Source organism: Pleurodeles waltl, chromosome 5 (genome assembly GCF_031143425.1).
Source record: "Pleurodeles waltl isolate 20211129_DDA chromosome 5, aPleWal1.hap1.20221129, whole genome shotgun sequence".
Lineage (NCBI taxonomy): Eukaryota > Metazoa > Chordata > Amphibia > Caudata > Salamandridae > Pleurodeles > Pleurodeles waltl.
In genome coordinates, this window is record NC_090444.1 from 229732240 (window position 1) to 229757337 (window position 25098).

At 44.4% G+C, this 25098-nt stretch overlaps 1 protein-coding gene across 2 annotated transcripts in view; it reads right to left on the reverse strand.

Moving 5' to 3' along the window:
• Positions 1-25098, reverse strand: part of TRERF1 (transcriptional regulating factor 1) — a 675896-nt gene that overhangs the window by 318539 nt on the left and 332259 nt on the right. For both annotated transcript variants that reach the window (XM_069233961.1, XM_069233962.1), the window contains exons 4-5: positions 20704-22328; positions 1708-1754 (exon numbers count right to left, since the gene is read on the reverse strand). In XM_069233961.1, the coding sequence (XP_069090062.1) occupies positions 1708-1754; positions 20704-22119 (1463 nt within the window). In that variant the 5' untranslated portion in view covers positions 22120-22328. The remainder of the gene's footprint in view (positions 1-1707; positions 1755-20703; positions 22329-25098) is intronic.

Genomic DNA, 25098 nt, shown 5'->3' on the forward strand with positions numbered 1-25098 from the left:
GGCCCTGCCCCATTTCAAGAAAACAACAATAAACACAGTTTATCTTTGTTTTCTTGAAAAGGTTTTGCAGCTGCTGCAGCTGGCAAAGGCACAACACTCCTCCACCCTAATGGAGGAGTCACCCCAGTCTAGAGCCGATTGCTGGTGGGTCACGAAAGTACTTCAGAAGGTGAACAAGCAATAAATAAAGATGCCCTTACATTTTTCATTTATCTTGTCAAATATGCGGTGCTTCAAAGACAGGGGTGAGATGTCAGGCAATGTCTTCTGACAAAATGCTGCTTATTCAGTTAACAGGGGATTAGTGTTTACATTTTTTTTCTCTGAGTGCAAATTGACAGGAGTTTTTAAAGTGAACTATGTGATAAATGTGATGGCTACAACAAGTGTTATAGAAAAGTCTGTAGGATGTAATATTTTATAGGACACAACAACATCTAAATTCCTGTAAATTAATTGGATACATATTTCAGAATATCAGCAGTTGGGAAATCAAAAACGAAGCCCCTTTTTGTAATTCTGAAGTGTGGTGAAAATAAAAAATCTAATAGGATTAAAACAAGTCAAGACCCCTAGTTAGTGATGCACAAATGCTAGTCACTTAAACCCCATTTCCACACATTTTCATTGGTGTGCTATATCGCAAAATGTAATGTCTGATCAGGTTTAGTAGCCACTCTGAGAAAAAATATGCTGTCTGTAAATGACAAGTGTGTTACCACACAACGTGCTCCAAAATTCCCTACCAGCTATGCTGAATACATTTGCTACATTTGCTTTGTGATATAATAATGATAATAGCACCTTCACTCTGAAAATTGTTCCAACACCACCGATGCAAATGTGTTAAAAATATCCCTAAGTCCTGTTTTTAAACAACACACTTGTAAGATTTCCCAAGCGAGACTCTGGATGAACCTGAAAGTATTTGTTGCTGCTGTTTTTTTTACTTCACACAGCCATTTTATCAGAAAATGTGCTCACTATAAATGACCATACTCAATCATCCCACTTCTCTATGACTTTCACACATACAGTTAGTAATACGGAACAACACCTACATTTTTTAGAAACCTTGTGACATTAGTGAACGGTTGCCACAGGCCAACACCCTACTCCGAAACGTGTTCCAGCTCCAGAGACTACAGTTCATCATTGCCACTTTTGTGGGCAGATCAATATTTTGGCCACCACCAGATAAAGACATGTCAAAGGGGTGGTCAAGGTTGTGAAATTTACACACAATTGTTGTTAGAAATAAACAGAAAAAATTGTGAGGATTGTGTTATTTTGGTAATTTTGAAGCATGTCTGTCTACTGTTACATTAAAAAATCACAACCCCGCCCTCATGTCTGTTAAAGCTAGGTGGGTCACAAAAGTCTGTCACTCTAAAAATGGGTGTCTGGTTCTAAAACGATTGAGAAGCACTGTTCTAGAGAAGACTATGCTACATGTACGACAGTATTGTAATATTGTACAAATTCAATGTTTCAACAACACACTCCTATATCCCTGCTTTCATGATGTCACCACAGTGCCCTAAATAATAGTCATATTTTTACACAAGAGACTTTCTTAGTTATTTAGGCCACTGCCAAAGGCAGGGAAAAAATAAAAAATGACCAGAAAACATACTATAAACATGCAAAATGCTCGTAATTGACAGAGGCCATGACATATAACAAAGCCGTAAGAAATAATTAGACCTTTGATCTGGAGAAACAGTTGGTAGTCTGCTTTCTGGTCGCTGCACCTACAAGTAAAACATATATATTTTGAGATTAGTTCCCTGAATACCATGCGTGGATGTTAATTATTTAGAAAATTAGAAGCAACACTACCAAGCACTATCTGTCTGAATGTTTATATGGAGTTATCTTAAGTGGGTATGTTCTTTTTTATTTTTATTGCACAGTACTAGACTTATTTTATTACCTATAAAATTCATAAACACAGTCTGTCCTAGAGTGCAAAAAGAATAAGTTAAATACCCTATAAAATACATTTAAGAACAGTTATTTAACTGTACCCTGTTGCTGATGACTTTAGTTAAAACCATGGTTAATAAGGGCATCCATATTAACCCTGCCCCAAACTGACTCAAAATTAATCCCGAAAATCAGTGGAAGATTAACAGATCCCATGTAGGAAAGTGCCACTGTTACCCCACCATTTTTTGCCTAGTGTTGATGCCAACTTTGATTTAAAGTGTGCTGGGACCCTGCTAACCAGGCCCCAACACCAGCACCCTTTCCCTAAAACTGTACATTTATTTCCACAGTTAGCACAGCCCTGGCACATAGTTAAGTCCCTTGTAAACGGTACCCATGATATCAAGGACCCTGTGGCCAGGGAAGGTCTCTAAGGGCTGCAGCATGTATTGTGCCATCTTGGGGGACACCTCACTCAGCCCATGCACACAGCCTTGCAGCTTGTGTGTGCTGGTAGGGAGACAAATGCAGAATCGACATGGCACCACTCTCAGGGTGTCATGCCCACAAACCACTGCCTGTGGCATAGGTAAGTCACCCCTCTAGCAGGACTTGCAGCCGTAAGGCAAGGTGCACTATGCCATTGGCTGTTGCCCTCTGACCCCTAACACGTCCCTAAATCTAGGATTTAAGGGCCTCCCTGAACCCAGCTCACCAGATTCCTTGCGACCTACAAAGAGAAGAAGGACTGCTAAGCTGAAAACCCTAGCAGAGAAGAAGGAAGACGACAACTGCTTTTGCCCCAGCTCTACCCGCCTGTCTCCTGCTTCACAGAACCTGCAAGAAGAACAGCAATGCATCCAGCGGGCTCAGCGACCTCTGACAACTCCAGAGGACCGCCTTGCACCCCAAAGGACCAATAACTCCAGAGGACAGTGGCTCTGTCCAAAAGAAATTTTCAACCAAGGACTCCTACCTCACTTCGGATACATGAGTCCTGACCCCTGTGGATCCGACGCCCACGGCCCGTGTCCAGATGGTCCAGCCACCAAGAAAGGGTCCCCAGGCGATTGGGAGCAAGAACCCACCTTGGGTTGGCCCCTCCAAAGCCCCACGACACCGCCTGCAGAGAGACTCCAGAGGACCCCCCGACCGCAAGCTCCGGACAAAGATATCTGACACCTAAAGGACCCACTGCACCCGCAGCTCCCAGGCCTTGGAGAACCTGACCCCAGTGCAGCATTGACCAGCAGGCAGCCCTCTTAACTGCCCGACCCGTGGTGTGCCCGAGAGACCCCCCCCCCCGACCTAGCCTGCAGCCTCTAAGTGACCCCCGGGGTCCCCTCATAGAGTTGCATTGGAAACCCAACACCCTGTTTGCACCCTGCACCTGGCCATCCTGAGGGTGTGTGTTTGGTGCCTACTTGGGGCCCCTCCAGTCCTCTCTAGAACCCCCCTGGTCTGCTCTCCAAGTCGCGGGTACTTACCTGCTGGCTGGCCAGATTCCGAGTACCCCCCTATCTCCATAGGAGCCCACGTTAACTGGGTTCTCCTTTGACCTCTGCATCCGACCGGGCTCATTTTGCTGGTGGTGGGTGTTTGGGGTTAACTTTAACCCCAAACGACGGACTACCTAAAACCTGGAGATAGGAACTGTAAGATGAATACTTACTTGTAAAAATATCCATTCTTTTCTTCCCCCAGGAATTGTTGAAAACTGCAGTGTCCATTTTTAAAATTGCTTGTTGCCATTTTAAAGAAAACTGTATAACTATGCAAAGTACCTTACATTTTATGTACTTACCTGCAAACTGAATCTTGTGGTTCTAGAAATAAATAAACAAAACATAATTTTCTATATAAAATCCTATTGGTCTGGAGTTGTCATTGAGTGTGTGTTTCTTCTATTGCTTGTGTGTGTACAACAAATACTCAACACTAAACCTCGCTGCTCAACCACACTACCACGAATACAGCATTAGTATTATCTTATATTGCCTCTGTTAAGCCTCTGGGGAACCGCTGGACTGTGTGCACACTATATCTCATTTTGATATAGTGTATACAGAGCCAGCTTCCTACATCCCACAATAGATTACTGGTGCTCAAGTTCAAGATTAAGCCGGGGTGAATGGTGAGAAACTCGAAAATATAACAGGAAGTGCTTGATTATTCTTTACGTGCCTTTGGGACCACGTGGTTATTCTTTACAGGTAAAGCACAGATCAAGCTGAACCTTAGACTCCAGGGTTAGCATAGCAGATTAAAAAAGTGAAGAAGTTAAATAAAAATAGGCATTAATGAAAGCAGAATCTTGCAAATATCTTAAACAGCATAAGTAGCCGCTTCCCCTTAGCTGCCCAATAAGAAAAAAATTGGTTTGGGAGTGCCAAACCTTCTTTTACGAAGGGCAGCCGGAGAACACAAGATGCAGACCTAGGTTTTCTGAGACTCCATACAAATGCTGAGATAATGGTATCGAATTTATTTATTTTTAAAACGCTGAACAACACAGACCAGCAGGGCCAGAAAAGGACAGAACGTTTTCAGCATAATCATATTCATCAGATTTGTATGCATGGTCAGCAAACGCATACCTGGAAAAGCTGAGATTTTCATGGTTCAGTCCTTAGACAAGTAAATGAACACCATACTCGGGATAGCAGCATTTACATGAGGTGTTGCGGTCACCATATGCAGATCCATTAAACTCTGTTTTTAGAATTTTTACTGCCTAAAGCTATGCACACCCACTGCCCACACAAAACAAAGCGAAATGATCTTGCTTCCTAAGTGTATTTTAGCATCTCCAGTTTGTAAAATAGACATGCTTTATAACTCAACCCGTAGCCAAATAGATGAGCCATAAATAAGTTCCCTTGAGTCAAAAACCAACATGTCACCAAGGCGTACATTTCAGAGTTCGTAGAAATGATTACAATAAATTAAGGGTTATCGCTGTGTGAAAAAGGTAATGCTACAAGGTGGAAGCTCTGGAAGCTCCACCAACTCAATTTTAATCTTTATTAATGCCCTGCCTTGTTTAGCGTTTTTGTGGCAATGCCTAAAGCAGAGGAGTTCATTTACAAAACAGTTTTCCAGGATACATTCTTTATGACTCCTTATTATGTGGTGTTTGCACTTGTAGATGCTTTTATCTACTGCATTGTTTGCTACACTATCTGATCGTATGTGGGTCCATGTGAAAAAATGAAATAGACTCACACTCACGGAAGCAGAGCAAAAAGAACATACAATTATGTTTCATCTTTAAGTGAATCAAAAAACGGTAACATAAGTATCCCTACATCTCATAAAAGAACTGCAAAATCCCACGCATTAAAATTATCAAGAGAAAATGAAAGACATATGTTTGCTGCGCTCTTGACAGCCTGTCTCAGCCTAGCTCCAGCTCCCCCCGCTGGTCCTTTTGCAGAATTCAAGATTACAACCTGTCCTTCAGGTCAAATGTGACAAAAAAAGACCGAACCGCAATTACTGACCCTCTTCGAACACAGAAACGAGTGTACAGTCTAAAGTGGTGACTGGCAAACAGTTCTACGGAATTTAGAATGTTTTACCTGAGAAAGTGAATGAACGAGCATTAAACCATACAGCATTGAAACTATGGAAACCAGTAGGCTTAACAAAGTAGTGGCTACTAAGAGGCAATGTCAAAGCAATAGAGGAACTAAGGGCCAGATATGGCAATTTCCGAATTTGCGATTTGGAAATTGCGAGTCGGTGCGACTTGCACTTTCCGAATCGCAAATTCGGATGCAGAACAGTGTCTCAGACACCGTCTGCGAATCACTATGGGGTCGCAAAGACCCACCTTATTAATATTAATGAGTAGGTCGCATTTTGCGACCCCATAGCGATTCCCTGCACTCACAGGGATGGTGGCCTGCTGGAGACAGCAGACCTCCATGTCTGTGACTGCTTTTTAAACAAAGCAGTTTTTTTTTGTATTGCAGCCCGTTTTCCTTAAAGGAAAACGAGTTGCAATACAAAAAAATTACCAAGCCATTTGGTTTCGTTTTTTCAGAGAACACAATGGTCCATTGGACCACTGCCTGCTCTGAAAAAACATTTTTGGCAACATTCACAATGGGGAAGGGTCCCTTTTGCCAAGGGGTTACCACCAGTGTGACACTGGTGGTAACTGCGAATTGCTTTGCGACCGCGTTCGCGGTCACAAAGCAATTTAGCATTGTGGTGCGAGTCGCAATTAGGAAGGGGACCCCCCTTCCTATTTGCAAATCGCATTCACATTTTGCGAGTCGGTACCGACTCGCAAAATGTGAATGAGCTTCGCAATGCGCATTTTGCATGGCGCAAACTGCGATTTTCGCAGTTTGCACCAAGCAAAATGCTTCCTACATCTGGCTCATAGTCTCTCACAATTGCATTTGCCAAGGAATAAGACCACGAAGAAAGGTCTAGACTTAGCAAGGCATGTATTGTAGGTCTCCCTTAGACAATTTTGTTTATAGTCAAGGAGCTTTATGTGAAACACTTTATTTTTTAAACTGTTTTTATTCACATTTTATATAACCATAACAATAAGCCCATTCGGGCCAGGCGACAGGAAAAGCATTGGCATAGCACATCATTACTGGTACAAATTCTACTAATACGGTGTAAATACTCATGATATGGGTTAAAGGAAAAGCTTCCAATGCAGTTTCTTCCATCAACCCGAATGTGCTGTGCATCAACAATCAGGAGGAGTGCCATCATCTATAGAGGGTTGTGTGTCATGTAAATCGTGGTAGATCATCCAGGGGCCACACACTTAGGGGAAGTTCCGTGGGCAGCAATGGGCCTAGTTAGTCACCTTTTCAGCCACCATGTAGAGGTCCATCCTCAGCCTCCACTCCGTCACTGTTGGGGTCTCGGAGGATCCCCAGTGTTCTGTCATGTCTCTCTCAGCCACCACCAGGCCCAAGTTGCCCCTCAGTGGCCTAAGGATGTCTGGCATATTATTGTTTAGGGTTTGGTATGCCCATGAAATAGCTTTCTCTTCTAGTTGACCCATGAGGAGCTTTCCCTCCAAAGGAGTGTATTCTGGGAGGTCTGATATGTCTAGGTTTTCGACCTGCCAAGTGTGTGCTAGCCGAATGTAGCGGTATTATTGTGTCTGGAGGAGATGATATTCGTCCCGTAAGGCTGAGAAGGTCTTCAGCATGCCATTTCTTATGAGATGGCCAAACTGGGAGATACCTATGTTTCCCATTCTTGAAAGCCCTGAAGCTTCCTCATTTCTTTCAAGTAGGTATCCTCCCACAATGGGGTTTCTCTTGTAAGCTTAGCGTGCCACCCTATCTTGCATGCTGCTTTATTCCAGGTGTCTAACGTGAGTTGCATGCGTGGGCACCAGGAGTGACTGCCTGTCTCTACCCCCGTTAAGTAGTGGTGAGATTTGCGCTCAAATTGACTCCTCTTGAGCTGAAATGCAAGGTGATCCTCGGGTGCGTGCTTCCAGTGGTTAATTGTTACATGGTGTGTTGCCCAATAGGATGCTCTAAGGTCAGGTAATGGCATCCCTCCATTGTAGGAAGTTGCGCTGGAGTGTCTGTAGGGACATCCTGGGGTGTTTCACGGCCCCAGAGGAATGCGCCAACTGTGTGGTCTATCCTAGTAAAGATGATGTCCGATAACCTCACATGGGTGTTCTGGAGGGAATACAATAATTTGGGGACGGAGATCATTTATTACAGAGCTGACCTACCAAACAAGTGTGAAAGGGAGTTTTCCCCAGCTCTCTGTATCACTATAAAGCAGTCTGTGGTTGATCCAACAGTCAGAAGCTGATGCAGAGGAGTCCTGGAGGAATCGCGCAAACCGAATCTGAAGAAAACACCCAGAGGAGAGACCCTAAATAGCCCGGAGAGGGGGATTGGCTACGTACCCAGGAATGCACCTATCAGGAGGGGTCTCTGACGTCACCTGCTGGCACTGGCCACTCAGAGGTGTCCAGAGGGTCTCCACACCTTGGAATCCAAGGTGGCTAATGCCAGGGACACTCTGGAGGAGCTCTGGGCACCACCCCTGAGGTGCTGATGGACATGGGAGTGGTCACTTCCCTTTTCTTTGTCCAGTTTCGCGCCAGAGAAGGGACTGGGGGTCCCTGAACTGGTGTAGACTGGATTATGCAAGGAGGGCACCGTTTGTGCCCTTCAAAGCATTTCCAGAGGCTCTTGGAGGATACCCCTCCCATGCCTGTAACACCTATTTCCAATGGGAGAGGGTGTAACACCCCTCTCCTGAAGGAAATGTATTGTTCTGCCTTCCTGGAATTGAGCTGCTCAATCCCCAGGACGGCAGAAACCTGTCTGTGAGGTGGCCGGAGCTGGGGCTGCAGTGGAAACCTCAGAGAGCTGGTTTGGCAGTACTGGGGGTCCGTGGTGGAGCCCCCAGGGTGAATGGGATTGCCCCCCACAATACCATATTTGGGCTGGGGGGTCAATTCCATGATCTTAGACACCTCACATGGTCATATTCAGAGTTACCATTGTGAAGCTACATATATGTATTGATATATATGTAGTGCACGCTTATAATGGTGTACCCGCACTCACCAAGTCCGGGGGATTGACCCTGGACCGTGAGGGGGCGCCTTTGCTAGTGCCCTCACACATAGTAACTTTGCACCTAGCCTTCAGTAAATGAAGGCTGGACATATAGGTGACTTATAAGTTACCTGGTGTGGTGAAAAATGGCTGTGACAATAGTGTGTGCACTATTTCACTCAGGCTGCAGTGGCAGTCCTGATGGAAGGTTTGTATGAGCTCCTCAAGGGTGGCAAATGAAATTCTGCAGCCCATAAGAATCACCCACAACCCCAATGCCCTGGGTGCTTAGGTACCATATACTAGGGAGTTTTAAGAGGGGGTTCAGTGTGCCAATCAGAATTGGAATATGGAGTCAGTAAACTTTAGTGACAAATTTGACAAGTAGAGAGAGCAGAAGCACTGGAGTTCTGGTTATCAGAACTTCAGTGACACAGTCAAGCATACTGACAACACACATAGGCCACAAACTATGAGCACTGGGGTCCTGGCTAGCAGGATCTCAGTGAGACAGTAAAAACACACTGACAAACACTCACAAATAGGCCAAAAAGGGGGGGTAACCATTCTAGAAAGAGGCTACTTTCTCACAGACAGGTACCAATTGCAAAGTATTTTGCCCCTTCCACCACTGCTACCTTGCCCGCCAGGGCAAGGATATAATCTAAGCTAGAGAAGTCACTATGTCCATTACATGTACAACAGTATTGTAACATTGGAAAAGTAGGAGAATCGCTTATCCCCCGAGTTATGGCATTGCCAGAGGTCGGTCAGGCCCAGGGAAATCACCATATCTGTCAGAGGGGTCCTCCGTGTGAGAGGTGTTGTGAGCTGTGAGCTGTCCTGCTTGGGGCAGACAACTTTGTTAAAGTCCCCCCAATTCAGTGGAGTGGTGGGTTTGACTCCAGCAGAACCTCCGCTACCTTGGTGTAAACCTGTTGCTGAACTCGGGGTGAGGCATAGACGCTCACTAGTGTCACCTCCTGCCTTCCCCAGGGTCCTTGAACCGCTTCAAATGTGCCTGCAGGGTTTCTCCAGATTTCTGTTGTCTGACATGGTATGGACTTCCTAAGCAGAATCGTAACTCCTCTAGACCCTGTAGTGAATCCTGCAAGTGCTACCACTGAGTAGCACCTCTACCAAGAAAGTGCCAGTGCGGGCCCTTGAGGCGGGTCTCCTGGACCTCTTAATGTATGTCATTACCAACTCCCTCTTGATTTTATTTGCCAGGCTATTAACATTCCAGGACAACATGGTATATCTGTTATTCTCACCCATTAGGAACATTTGTCAGACATATGCAATACAAGGCAGGCCCTTCCCTAATTAAAAAGTACCACTGTATTCTATTATTATATAACTGTAGCTGTTTGTGTGGGTATTGTCTCAAGTTCTTTAAGTTCTTCATAACCATAAACCACATAAACTGCCAATTTCCCCCACCCTACCCTCCCCCCACAATTCTCCAGATACTGTCATCCCCAACCAACAAACTTCTGCAGAGAGGTCAGTACCCCCACCCTTCCCATACAAACTTTATCCCAGCTGTAAGCCTATTGCAACTTTAAAAACCAATACATCAACTGGCATTCGCTCAACATGTGTTGTCGATAGTGCAAATGCAATGTCTATGGGTTTAGTAAGAACTGTTGTTGCTGGGAGGCGGACCTGTGTTTAGTGCGGTGCCTCAAAAACCATTATTAGATGGCCTTCGGAGATCGCCCCTCTTAAGGCTAAGTTTGATCAGCAGTCGACGTGTGCCCAGTTCCACCGTTCTCTCTTCCAGTCAGGCTATGGTTGATACCAGGAGGTGCAGTAAGTGCGGGGCCTCCCCACTGTTTGAATCTGATCGTGTTGTCTGCCTGTAGTGTTTGTCGTCGGGCCATCTTACTTTTCTTTGTGGTTGTTGTGGCATCTCCATCTGAATCCAAGTATGGCTTGAGCTTGAGGGTGTGCATTGTGGATCTGGATTTCTGGCGCCTGGAAGGTCTTTGCCTCCTGGCTGAGCGTTGCTCCCTGTTTAGGGGTACTTGTTGCAGTCCAGACTGGGTCTTCCTTCTTTGTGTTGGCAGGGGACGCTCGCTTTCATCTTTGCTGCCTCTCAGGATAGCTGTGGCCTCTCCTCAAGCCAGCCCTAAGCCTCCTCCGGAGTCGGGAAAAAGTGGGCGTTTTCTTGAAATAGGACTTTTAGTTTGGCCGGGAAAAGGAGCACGTACTGTGGTTGGAGAGTTTGCAGTTTGGCTTTCACTTCCACTGCATCAAAGGTGCGTCTTTAGACTTTCCTGGTGCAATCATGGAAGATTTGAATCACTTCCTTCATCATCCTGGCTTCAGAGAGGATTAAGTCTCTGTCTTGGTAGTTTAGGAATCGTGCTATCACCGGCCTCGATGGGCTCCGAGGTGGCAGTTTATTAGACAGTGCTCGATGCTCACGCTCTATCTCAGCCCGTTCTTCGCATCTTTGAGGCACCATAGCATGTGTTTGTTAAGTACTCGATCCTCTGACTTCTTTCCTGAGGGTGTGGACAGCGTCCTCCAGGTCTGATATCCTCGTTTCGGCAGCCGATACTCCTTCTGCCACGTTCCTTACATCTCACCGGAAGTGGGAGACTTACATTCTGACTTCACCGATTCCACCCTACTAAGCTGCCTGGGAGGGCTTCATGTCCTGTAAGAGGGTAGCGTTATCTGGGAGCGGCTGCGTGGGTGGCAGACCTTCATCATCTGTAATGCAGGAGACCACTCTTGTGTATCTGTCAAGTTTCCCCTGGCGAGGTGTGGATAAGGTTGCCTCAGAGACCGGGGCTTCCCCCTCCGCGACCAGAGGTGTAGACGAGGATCGCTCCTTGGAAGCCCAGTTAGTTGTCCCTTGTGATCTGTGGTGCACCGCCAAGGCAGGAGGGGCCCTCCTTTGATGGCCGTCAGGTCTCCACTCACCGTGATGGCCTAGATTCTTCTTCAGTATAGCCCGTGGCACCCTCTGTCTCCCTCTGGTATTCGTGGTCCGGCATGGAGGGGTGGGGGAGAGGAAGTCCCAGCGCATCCGGACCTGCCTGCTGCCTATCTCCGGCGTAGGTGCCCCAACTGCAGGCCCTCTTCCAGCGAGCTTGCCAGCAGGTCGCGCTAGGGAGTACGTCGGAGAGGCCCCTGCCAGCACCGCACAGTCTCCAAGTTGTCTCATCTCTCATCGCCACTAGGTCGGGCAGTTGCCAGTTCTTCACCCACTGAGACCAAACTTGCGGGCGGGAGTAATCCGAAGTTGCCCTCGTTTCGCATCACATTGTCATGGATGCCCATGCTCGCAGTGCAGGCCCTCCAGTCCTTGTGACCAGGAGCACGCCGTCTACACCATGCAGCAGGCTGCTCTCGTCCTCTCTCAGTGCGGCGTGCTGGGTGGATCCAGGTGGGCTTGCGCCATTTTGATTTATAGTGTGTCTCGCCTTAGACCACAGCAGGGGATACAGATCTGTCCACCATCTGTTTACAGGAGTCGGCAGAATTCATTCAGGCCTGTGCCGCAGCTTTTCATAGAGTGCCCGGCTGCACCGCCATCTTGGCCACACACCCCTATGTGAAACCCTTTATTCAGAAAGATCATCCACATGGTGGGATGATTGGATTTCTTTTTGGTACATGGAAATCTTTGGTCAGTGGGATCCAAATTTCTCCTGAAGGACTCTTATTCCCAATATTTCCAGAATTTTCGGGAGAGTGATATATTCTTACATAAATTGGCCATGAGTAATCCAGATGAAAGGAAGACAACACCTAGCTATACAAATGGGAAGAAACTTCTGTGAGTGACTACAGAATGGAGTCTTCAAAAAGGCCTCTGAGTGAATGACACATGGGATATTGAAAAAACGTGGGTCAGTAGAAGCTAGCAAATCTCTACTTCCAGACATGTTACAATTTGTCAATCTAAGTTATGATTTGTTGGCACTAGGACACCAGTTATAGGTACATACTATCACTGGACCCTCTGGAAACTAAATCATAAATAAAAATAAAAACGCGATCTTAAGGCATATTTTTGTGTGATGTCTGAGAAACGTACTTGTAGCAGTTTTAACTGTTCACCCCATTGTAGCGTTCCATCCTATTAGACAACAAATGAGCATCATTTCATTTTTTCCAGATCTAATATTCTAATTAGAGTTATTATATTTTATGGATAGGGTGATACAATCACATCTTTTTTTCTGCTACAAGCTCTTTGGGCAAAATCTAGGTCAAGACCAGAGGTGACAATTATGATGTCTTTCTTTGCTTTATTTCTATAAAGCAGCTGTAACTTAATTACATTTATAACAAACAAAAAAAACTATGTTTACCATGAATATTAAGAAACATTTGTATATAACAAGTTCATCCAATTCTAGAGCAGGGTGTTATGTAGTCCTTCTACCCTTGCCATTCTCCCTCTTTCTTCGCCCCTCAAATGAGTAAGCCGGGTCTCTCCCCTTCTGGGTTGCGATGTCAATGTATTCTGTGTTTGTTTACTTTGACTATTTTTTATTCCCTAAACAGTTTGAGTACTCCGCAGGAGCACTTACTGCTCCTAACGTGGCCTTACAATGCGAGTCAGTCCTCCAGGCGGCAGAGGGTGCTGTAGGCAGTCATTACAGTTGCATCTCTCTATCAGCCTCCACGATATGCATGCTCAACCGCATATTCACAAAATTCGGAGTGGAGTTCCCGATCGCAGAGTAGAAACCCCTCACCGCTTGAGTCGGATGCCCCCTGGGAGGTGTGGGGGTCTGTAATTGCCTAACACATGCCTTCCAGAGGCTGGCTGGTAAATGGATAGCAAACACCTCATAAGGCAGAGGGACAAGGTCACCATTACTAAAGGTGTTGTTGGTGTCCCAGGGTGCTCTGACCTCAAGCAAGATGACCCATGGGCCTCCAAAAACGTGGTGGTTCCGCCAGTGCCAAATCTGCTGCAAAATGCAGGCATTTAATAATTCATTCCTCGAGGAGAAGACTATGCAATTTTTGCCTTTTGATGACACCTTTTGTGACAAGGTGGATGCCTCTATTGATAAGGCTGTCTCTTATGCCTAGGCTCCTGACAATTGCTGGTGAAAAACTGTCATAACCCTCTTGCCGAGAAAAGACCTTGCGGACCTTTGGTCCCTCAACCTCGGGTGCAGCCAGGGGCAATGCCTACAAAGGTTAGGGCAAAAAGGAAACACGATCAAAGCGTAGACCTGGACACCTATGTTAAATTGTTAAATTAGAGAGAGTAACTTCATCTCCCACAGTATAACCTCCGCTGGAGACCCTTTGCCCTCTCCTCTGAGGGCTAACAAGTAGGCACAGGGGGCACTGACCTTTTTCGCCTCATTGCTCCTGATCCAACCAATCCCAAAGAGTCTCAGATTGGGACAGAGTTAATATCAAAATTTAGCACCCCACTCCAGACAACTCCTCCACTTTCACCATATCCACACCTCAGTTCCCTGACAGCAGATATGCTGGACCCAGAGGATTTCCTCCATCTCTGCTCATCCGAATAGTTCCTGGCAAAAAAGGTGGCTGCATTGATGGCCGGATTCCTAAGGAAACCTCTGGATAAAGAGGTTCAGAACCGCCTCTGGGCAGAATGCTCCCACCCCTCATTGAAAAGGAAAGCACATCTCACGCCCAAAATGTACACCAAAATGCCCACATTCCTAGCTATATTTATTTACGAGCCACAAAACGGTATTGACGGCTCCTGACAGTCATGTCAGGAGTACACTGAACCCCACAGGTCCCTTCTTATCAAAGTAAACCCCAAGTTTGGGGATCTAGTCACTTCGGAGGCAAGTCCAATAGCTAAAGGAGGCCTGTTCAGGGACTCATTCATAAAATAGTTTTGGAAGTTTGTAGCTACCTTTACTTCTCTTGACAAGTAACAGGCCTCTATCAAAATAATTTTTGCCCCAAAGGTTTTCAATCTGACCAGTCGTGACAGGGGATGCTTGGCAGACCTGTTTGCCTCCCAACCTCTATTCAGAGGACAAGGATCCAGACCAGGGCAGGATTCTGCCAAATTTGGAGTATTCTTCTCTTCTAAGGACTGGCCTTACCAGTTAAGGGTAATGGGCAGACTGGCAATCTTTGTGCACAACTGGCACATGCTCACTCCAACGCATGGGTGTTACAAATGGTACAAGGCTTTCAGATCAAGTTCTATGGCTCTCTCCACCAGACCAGACACCCTCATCCCATTAAATTTTTGGAACACAAAGCCTCCCTCATAGAGGTGGCGGTGACCATCTTCTGGAAAAAGACTCCATATCCCCTTCACACCTACACCCCTTGAGGTTTCCTCAGCAACATATTTCTGGTGGAAAAGCGAGATGGGTGTGTGTGCCCTGTCATCAACCTACAAGAGTTCAACGGGTGGTTGGTGTTCTGCCACTTCGAGATGGAGGGGATTCCCTCATGAGGGACCTGCTGCATTCATAGGACTGATTGGTAAGGCTGGACTTCAAGGATGCATATCTCGATGCCCATTTACAGACCCACCTACCTTTCAGTCTGTCATTGGCACCCTGGTGCTTCACCGAAGGGCTTAAGCCAACAATGGAATATCTCAGGGCCTGAGGCATTCATCTCATTGTCTATTTAGACTACATCCTCCTAATGGACCAATGTCCATGCAGACTAACATAACATTTACAGACAAGTGTCTATCTCTTGGAATATCTGGGTTTTATGATCAATGAAGAGGAAGTCTCATCTCTCACCCACCCACACACAAACATTCCTAGGTTTCATTTTGGACTCCCAGGAGGCCATCCTGAACCAGCCGTAAGAAAAAGTGACAAAGATCAGAAAAACCTTGCGGAAAAGTTTTTTAAACCGGACAACATCCCTATGCCAGACAGTGAGGGTAGTCAGCCTCCTCTCCTCTTCCATACAGGCTATATTTCCCCATCCACTCCACTACAGGGCACTACAGAGTCTGAAGATTTATCACCTCCTGAAAGAACCAGAATCAATTCCTCTCTTGTATGAAGCCAGGGAAGTGATTAATTGGTACCTCACTAACACGGACTCATGGAACAGGGGAGCCATTTTGGATCCAGTTTGGAATTGGTTATTAAATTCGATGCCAGTAGAACTGGATGGGGCACCCTGCTGTTGTGACTTGTCTAGAGGAGGAGGAGGTTGGTCATCTCATGACCAGAGACTCTGCATAGTATGTCTGAAACTGCTGGCCGGCTCGTTCACAGTTTGATGTTGCACCAAAGACAGGGTCCAATGCTGTGTCCTACTGAAAATGGACAATGTTTCAGCAGTTCGCTATGTCAACCACCTCAAAAGGGGCAGTGAAGAGGTCCAAAGCCCCCTCAGATTTGGTCATGGATTTTCAGAACTTTTATCTGAACAACTAGATATTGGTGATGGCAGAATATCTTCTTGGAACTTCCAACAAGGTGGGGGGCTGGCAATCCAGACATCTGTAGGACACGGAAATTGGAAACCTGGTTGTTGCAAGCCCTGGCTCACAGATGGGGCCCTTTCTCGTGGACCTGTTTACCTCCAGGCTGGATCATCAATTCAACAGGTTCTTCAGTTGGAGGCCGGACCCATTGGCGGTAGCGATTGATCCCTTTCTCCAAGACTGTAGCGCAGAGACAGGATATGCATTTCCCCCATTCTGAATGATAACCCACATAATTGCAAAGGTGAGGAGACAACAAGCGACCTGGTGATACCTTTGTGGAAATCTCAAGTTTGGGATTCAGTTCTGATGGAAATTTCTTGGGATTCTCCAATCTGTCTACCCCTAATTCAGGATCTCCTACACGATCCGATAGGGAATAACCTCAAGCTGGTGCTAGAGGGTACTTTACGGCTCATCGTATGTCAGATTACAGGAAAAATTAACAAATCTCAGGATTTTCAGAACAAGCTTCAGGGCCCCTCTCTAAAGCCTGTGCAAATTCCACGACCAGGTGATACAAATCTGCCTGGACAAGATGGCAGTGTTAGTGTGTGCAAATGAACGTGGAACTTGTGGGGGTCTGACGTTGTTAAAGTTCTATATTTTGGTGTCAAAAGGGATGGCTGACAGGTCAGTAAGTTTGTTCTGATCTGCTATCTCAGTGGGCCACAAACCCACTGATGGCGGTCTGGTGGGAAGGCCTCTTATTTTTTTAATGAGGACACTGAGGACGACGGTGCTGTTGGTACCTCTTTAATCCCAATATTCGTGCTTAATCTCCTCTAGAAGGGACTTAGATGTCCAAGCCCTGTACATTACTGGTATTTTCCTTAGAAGGGATCACATTTCAGATCATTAGATAGATAAAAACTGATTTTTGAAAGTTACCTTATCCCTCTTTTGATGGTAACCATAAAGTGTATGTAGTAAGATGCATCAAAGTATACGAAGACATGACAGTGGAATTACGACCTCCAGGGGAGAGAGAGCTGCTTATTTCCATCTAAAAGCCTTTCATGGTGGTCTCATGACCCATCATTGCCAGGTAGGTCTGATGGGTGATGCAAGAAGCAGACACTGATATCAGCACTTTTGGGGCGCACTCTATGAAAGGTTCAATGGCATCTAACGCCAATCACTAGGTGCTTGATTGGAAGATATAATGAGCGCAGCAGACTGGTCCTCTGACTCTACTTTTAGACAGTTTTACTTCACAACTGCAAGAGAAATGGCCTCAGTGCTGGTAAATTTTAAACAAACATAATTCTCACCTGTGGTCTTGATAAAGAATGAAAAATGTCCTAGCTAGCGGGAAGTTTCAATTCCATTAATTCCCTCATGAGGGACCTGCTGCGTTCATAGGACTGATTGGTAAGGCTAGACTTCAAGGATGCATATCTCGATTCCCATTTACAGACCCACCTACCTTTCAGTCTGTCATTGGCACCCTGGTGCTTCACCGAAGGGCTTAAGCCAACAATGGAATATCTCAGGGCCTGAGGCATTCATCTCATTGTCTATTTAGACTACATCCTCCTGATGGACCTATGTCCATGCAGACTAACATAACATTTACAGACAAGTGTCTATCTCTTGGAATATCTGGGTTTTATGATCAATGAAGAGGAAGTCTCATCTCTCACCCACCCACACACAAACATTCCTAGTTTTCATTTTGGACTCCCAGGAGGCCATCCTGAACCAGCCGTAAGAAAAAGTGACAAAGATCAGAAAAACCTTGTGGAAATGTTTTTTAAACCGGACAACATCCCCACGCCAGACAGTGAGGGTAGTCAGCCTCCTCTCCTCTTCCATACAGGCTATATTTCCCCATCCACTCCACTACAGGGCGCTACAGAGTCTGAAGATTTATCACCTCCTGAAAGAACCAGAATAAATTCCTCTCTTGTATGAAGCCAGGGAAGTGATTCATTGGTACCTCACTAACACGGACTCATGGAACAGGGGAGCCATTTTGGATCCAGTTTGGAATTGGTTATTAAATTCGATGCCAGTAGAACTGGATGGGGCACCCCGCTGTTGTGACTTGTCTAGAGGAGGAGGAGGTTGGTCATCTCATGACCAGAGACTCTGCATAGTAGGTCTGAAACTGCTGGCCGGCTCGTTCACAGTTTGATGTTGCACCAAAGACAGGGTCCAATGCTGTGTCCTACTGAAAATGGACAATGTTTCAGCAGTTCGCAATGTCAATGGGTGATGGGTCATGCAAGAAGCAGACACTGATATCAGCACTTTTGGGGCGCACTCTATGAAAGGTTCAATGGCATCTAACGCCAATCACTAGGTGCTTGATTGGAAGATATAATGAGCACGGCAGACTGGTCCTCTGACTCTACTTTTAGACAGTTTTACTTCACAACTGCAAGAGAAATGGCCTCAGTGCTGGTAAATTTTAAACAAACATAATTCTCACCTGTGGTCTTGATAAAGAATGAAAAATGTCCTAGCTAGCAGGAAGTTTCAATTCCATTAAGACACGGAGGCAAGGATTAGCTCACCCACAGATCATGAAGATTACCTTACCCTCCAGGAGTATTCGGGACATTACACAGGCATCAATTAGTCGCCGTACACAGTAGGTACAAGTTGTTGTATTATGGTGCAAGTTGAACATTATAGACATATTGCTGATGATTGTCAATGTGGTGTTCTTTAATACTTGGATGTGTGTCAATGAATGAACCTGAGAGACTAGTTCTTTAGGTAGTATTGTACTCTGTTTACATGGAGTGAACTGTCTAAACAGGAGTGACAGACAAGGATGATGTCCTGAATATCAGATTAAGAAAGAGGTAGAATGGTGAGAGAGAAGGACAATACAACACAACTTATTCTGTGATTTGATGGACGTTTTGGATAAAGAATTTCACAGATTTTTTTTTCTTTTGGTTATAAAAGTTATGAATTATGGCTGCTGTATGGCAAAAGAGTCTAACCCTTGCCTCCATGTCCTTACTACAAATTGGAACTTCCCATTACGATAGCTGGGAGTTTTTGCATTATCCTCCAAACCTTCAACAGAAGTGAGCTAATTTCACATTTGTTTAATAAATCACACAAAAACACCTATAAAAACTAAGGCAACTGGATTAGCAATACAAAAAGAACAAATACAACTTACAGCTCCATTTGTTGGAGGTGCACAACTCTAAAAGAATCAAATATCCGGGTTCTACCTTGAGATTCCCTTAATTTAGGAAATGCAGATAAAGCGCCTTGAAAGCAGGTGCCCGGACAGTCTGTTTGCCTCAATATCCTGCTCAAGACCATTCGAGCTTTAGCTTCCATGCTACTGTGGTGATTGAGCAGAACTATATAAAGGCAGGCACTCTCCTGACTTTATTCCAAGATACAAAACATTTACAGAGGCAACCTGAGTCTTTTAAAATGACCAACTACAATCCCGCTGGTAACCTACTGATCAAATCTGTTGTCAGATAGAGAGTATCTTACTGTGGAAGACTATCAAAGCATAGCACAGCATTGCAAGTGACTAAGATCCCTACGGTTTAAGATAAGAACAGTTCAGCTATTGATACTCGGAACAGCATCAATTTCCAATCTATTAATGATAGTTTTTTTCTGATCTCTGGGGCTGAATATGAGACGTGATACCTTAAAATTTGGTTTTCCCAGCAGCACACATCCAAGCTGTAATGCACAATGAATCAGACTTACGGAGGATTGTACAGAATACTGGGCTTACTGCAGATAGAAAATGTTCACATCTGAAGGTTTATGACATTTTTTCTATCTTAAGATATTCAGTGTGCAGCAAAGCAGAACATTTCCCGTTAATTGTAATGCTTCATTTGTTAGCACTTTGTTTTTTTAAAATCTTTTTATTAAAATTTTTAGTTCAAAACTGTGTCACAACACATTCTCATAACGACTTTCACAAGGAACGAGCAATAGGTCGCATTTCTAAGTGATCTTTTTTTAGTGTAATTTACTATCCTCCTTCCATTGCAAAATAACAAGAATGCAGGATATTTGAGGAACTATAACCCTTTTGTATCCAAATCAAGAGTGTTCCTCAGTAAAGCTGCCATGGTTGCCATATTTGTCCCATTTGTAGGGCATCCTCTAATCTCATAAATTGGATTTTCAGTCAGCATACACAAGTGCATGTCTTCCTTCCAGCTGCATAGCTCGGAAGGGAAAGACACACCCCACATTCTGGAAACATTTCTTCACACAACAATTAAGTCTAGCCTAGCAAGTATTTTTGGCATGTTTCAGCAGGCTCTCACACGCCCATATATTTAGAAGCAGCTACTATGGCGCTCCTAAATATATTGGGGTGCGAGGGCCTGCCAATTGCTCACCCCGAACATTCACACAACTCTTTCCAGAAGTGCTCCACCCAGTGACATGATAAGAGTATATGTGTGAAGGTGCCCCTTTTGTTGCAACCTCGTGTGCATCTGTATGCATCAGCCTTCCCCATTTCCAGTGATAAGTATATTTTGTAGATCAGGAAAATGGTATTTAAAAGGGGTTCAAAGAGAGCTCTGTCTGCAAGTTGGGGAACAATCCTTTATGATGGTGCCCACAATGATGTGAGAACCTAGCGTGTGTCTGACTTGAATTTATCAGTAGGGTTCAGTTGTCTGCTAACCCATACTCTTGTTGAAGTGTGTTTTTTAAAATCAGATGTCACTTAACTGGTAGAGTAAATTAACCACTGCATTCTTTGGATTACAATGCTTATTTACCCATAAACTGTACCTGAGGCCAAGTGGTGTTTGGAGACTGTTGCTGCGTCCCTCTGCTAGTGAGGATGGGAGTAACTGGGCGTGAAGGAGGGGGTCGAGTTACCACATTAGCACAATGGTGCCTCATGTGCTGCTCCGTTAGGTCTGTCATAGAGAGATTTGTGTGAGGACCCATGAGAAGCTGAGATCCCGTTTCATGATGGTGTTGTTTCTTTTCAGTGACCTCTTGATGTTCCTGATGTTGCCTTGAAGTCTCTTGGTAATAATTCTGCAACTGTTGCTGTGGATTTTGGTAGAGATATTGAGGTGCTGCTCCCAACTGTATAAGTTGTATAGGGTTCACGTGATCATTAGAGCCACTTGTGAGTCTCTGGTGAGTCTCTTGTGCAATATTTGGGTTCATATTCCTCTGATAGGATGATGATTGCAGATGCATGTGCTGTTGTTGCTGCTTCTGCAGCTGGAACACTTGTTGGATCTGCTGCATAACAGTCTGTGTTTGATAACACTGTGAGATTTGTACAGGGCATTGCCTTTGTTGTTGTTGATGTAAGGCTTGCTGCTGCATCTCTTGCATGGAGTGATATTGTTGCCCCTGTGAATGTGGCTGAAAATAATACTGAGACTGCTGCACCTGCTGTGGTAACATATGCTGTGCCTGCATATGTTGCACCTGGTGATGTCCCTGTTGAAGTGTTGACTGTGGCTGCACTTGAGACAATTGCTGTGGGTAACTGTAATATAAGTCCTGCTGCTGAGTGTGAGGTCCCATGAGATGATTTTGTTGGGTGTTTGCACAACTCTGATGAACATGCTGTGGCACTTGTTGGTATCTTTGCACATTCAGATGAGTTGATGGCTGCTCGGTGACAGTCTTCTGTGACAGCAACTGTCTAAGTGCACTGTCACTGGCAGTATCCAGGAGAGATGACTGGCTCGGAACGCCTTGACTCACGCTGTTTGCTTGGATTCGTAAATTCTGGGTAGAAAATACTTGTGTGAAAGAATCTAATTTGTGAAGGATGCCGCTGCTCATTTTTTGTGAACTAGCTTCGTTAGCTTGAGAAGGATATGAACAGTGAAACCCATCAGATTGGCTCTGTCCAGGAGAATTCCATAACATATTTTGACTGCTTTGGCCCGTTAGGTTGTTCTGCTTCTGGACATCACCAACACCTGATTGCAGCCAGGTTGTTTGTGTAGATGAGTCTCCTAGCCCTAGGCTTTTTGAACTTGCACTCAACACTGAGCTATCCCTTGAGTCCTGAGGAAAATGAGGAGACAAAGGAGAAGATTGGGATGAGCTCACACTAGGAGTCCCATAGCTGTGATTCAAATTTCTGCTGACATCGGGCTGCTGCTGTTGGTAGTAGAGCATATCATAATTGTTATTTGTATCATTGGCCCTATATATTTGTTGGTCCTCCATAACTGTCTCCTTTTCTTTGGTGTACCCTTGCAAAAGAACTTCCTGAGAAACAGGGTGTGTATATTAGATGTGAAACATGTCCATCTGTAAGAATATTATTTCTTTCTGCAGGCCGGTACATTCGCTTGAGTCTGGCGTTTTACATCTTCAAAACAGGAAGGGGGAACCTTGATGCAAAAATTAATCTTTTTCAAGTATACTCCATCCACCTGCAAAGGCAAAATAAAAAAAACTGTAATCATTGCATTCTATGTCGTCATAACATATTTTTATCCAAACACCGTCTAATTAATGGATTCACATGTTTCATTATATTATGAGTAATTATCAACCACATATTTATAGGAAGAAGTTACTGAAAAATAGCAAGTGTCTGTAAAACCAATAGCCCATAAAGAAATCCCACCTAAGACATGAGTCAGCCAATCGTAAAGGAGCACTTTTAATTACTGGATGAGTTGTTAACTGAGGAGAGAGGTCTTAGAACTTTTCTCTGCTTCAGTCTCCTAAGGGAATCCAGTTAAAAAGGAGGCAACAAAGAAATCAAAAAATTGAAGAGTTTTCTTCCTTTTACCTAATTCAGTTAATTGAGATCTCTGAATTTAAATCTACTACTCAGCAACTTCTTGAGCAAAGAAAAAGTATAGCAGAGGGTGGCTTTGCTTGCGATAGGGGGCTGCACCAATACATTGCTGATGAAAATGGTAAATGTACAGAAAACAGTGCTGAAACTAAAGTCCTGATGTACGTCTTGGACAAGAGAATACTTTGTCACAAACGTGACAGATATTCCGTCTGCCGTATTACGATCTCCGTAGGATATAATGAGATCATAATACGGCGGACGGGATAGCAGTCACATTTCTGGCAGAGTATTTCCCTCCGCCAAGACCCTAAGTTGTGCATGTGTGTACAGTGTTATGCTTCACTCACACGGGAGGCACACAGGTTGTTAAATCTTTAAATTTTTGTGTTGTTATGTAACTTACGTGAATTAACAACATTGCCACAGATTATATTTGCACCTGCTGGCCGTACAAAGTTAACATATGCATTGGCCTGAGGGTACACCTCTCTTTTCACAGGACTAATACTGGAATAGTGTGGAACGGCACAGACTTCACCCCTATCTGCCTCTGCGTTCTTTAAACCTGGCCTATCTCTAAAACCATGAAGTGCCTCTAACCGAGATAGGTGGATACATTTCTCTTTTTTCAACCCAAAATGAAAGAAATATGAGTCTTTCCACTACATTGTACCAGTGATCAACCATCAATTGGTATGGAAACACTTGAAGACATTAACTACATGCAGGTCGCCTGTTCTCTAACAGCAACCAGCACCAGGAAACATGCTAGGTACTGGTGCCCTCTATACAACTGTGCAATCAATTAATATGCTATAAGCACTCATTTTAACACCTGCAGGGCACAGTCTGTGCCAATACCCCGTGGCATTGTGCAAATAGCTTGGCTTTTAGGTATGATCTGTGCTCAATAACTGCCTGCTTATCTGCAGGGCAACTCTTGCAACCATGTCCCATAGACACTTTGCACCAGGCATTACCTTCAACCATACCCTTCTGTGCAATAACCATGCCCTTTTGTGCAATACCCTTGCCCGTAGTAACTGCAGGTCATGGCTGACAGCCATTCTCTACATGCAATGCTCCTGACAATAGCACTTGAAACAAAGGTATTAACTTTGTAAAGGTAACATCTTATTTAAATTGCCACACAAAAAATGTACAATGAAACTAAGGCACACGAAAAAACTGTATACATATATAGCTGTTTGAGGTCATTCCTCAAAAATGCTGAGATGGATTTTTCTTCTGACTGGCCAGTCAGAGAAATTCACATTGCAAATGAAATATATTGTTGCACCCACCACATATCTAATGTTAAATGACAACAAAGCGTGTAGAAGGAAACTTGAGGTCCCCTCCTATAAAGGTTTTAAAAGTACGACCCTAAGGAGGTATAGGAAAGATTGAAAATACATATATCAACTTATGTGGCGTCACAATTTGCTTAGAATGCATTTTATTATGCACATAATTAAAAAGATGCACACTTATTTAACAGTTTGACATGCACTCGAAATGCACATGTATGAAATAAAACTTTCAAAAGATGTCCATTTGATACTAAGACAACAAAGTGGGCCCTATAAAATTATGAAACACAAAAGTGCTAGTCACAAGGCGATTGTGAAAACATTTTTTTTTAAACTTCTAATTCACAATAAACTAAACATCTGATCACTGCCATGCATATATCAGGTAGTTTCCCTCTTAGAAAAAAGAATAATTAATTTTCCATTTTGTCAGTGTCAAGACCCAAGCTCTCATCATTCTCAAATGCACAGGCGAAAACAATCTAAACCTAAACACATTGGCCAGAGGACCCACAGTCCAGAGACTCATACACAGAGATCCATGAGCAATGGGTTCTCGGGGACTAATTACCCAAGTGGACAAGGAGAATGATTCACCATTAATCCCCATCATGGCTGGTTACCAATAAATACCAACTTCTGACCAAGAATAAAATAGCTTCTGAAACATAAGCAGAATCAGTAGAAGACCAAGATCGGTTGATTACAAAGGGCAAATAGAATGATATTTCTGAATAGGTTTTTTCAAAACGAGAAAAGCTGAACCAAAAATGGTGTGAAGCAAGAGGCAAATAATGTTAAAGCAGTTTCTATTTAATACAGCTTAGGAGGATTTCGGAATGCGGTCTAGTCAGTTACTCTTAGATGGTAGTTCAGCAGAAATTGGAAGCAAAATTTGGACAAGCTTCTTGGGAGTAGGAGAGGTGTCCCAGGTGCTGGAGGCCATATTAACTTTAGGACAGGGATGCAGGCCAGTCTTAAATAGCTTTAAAGACAGTCAGGAAAAGACTCCCTTGCAGGTGAAACAATACTGGAAAAAAATATTCAAGATCAGATGGTGGATGAAGATTGGAAAAAAAT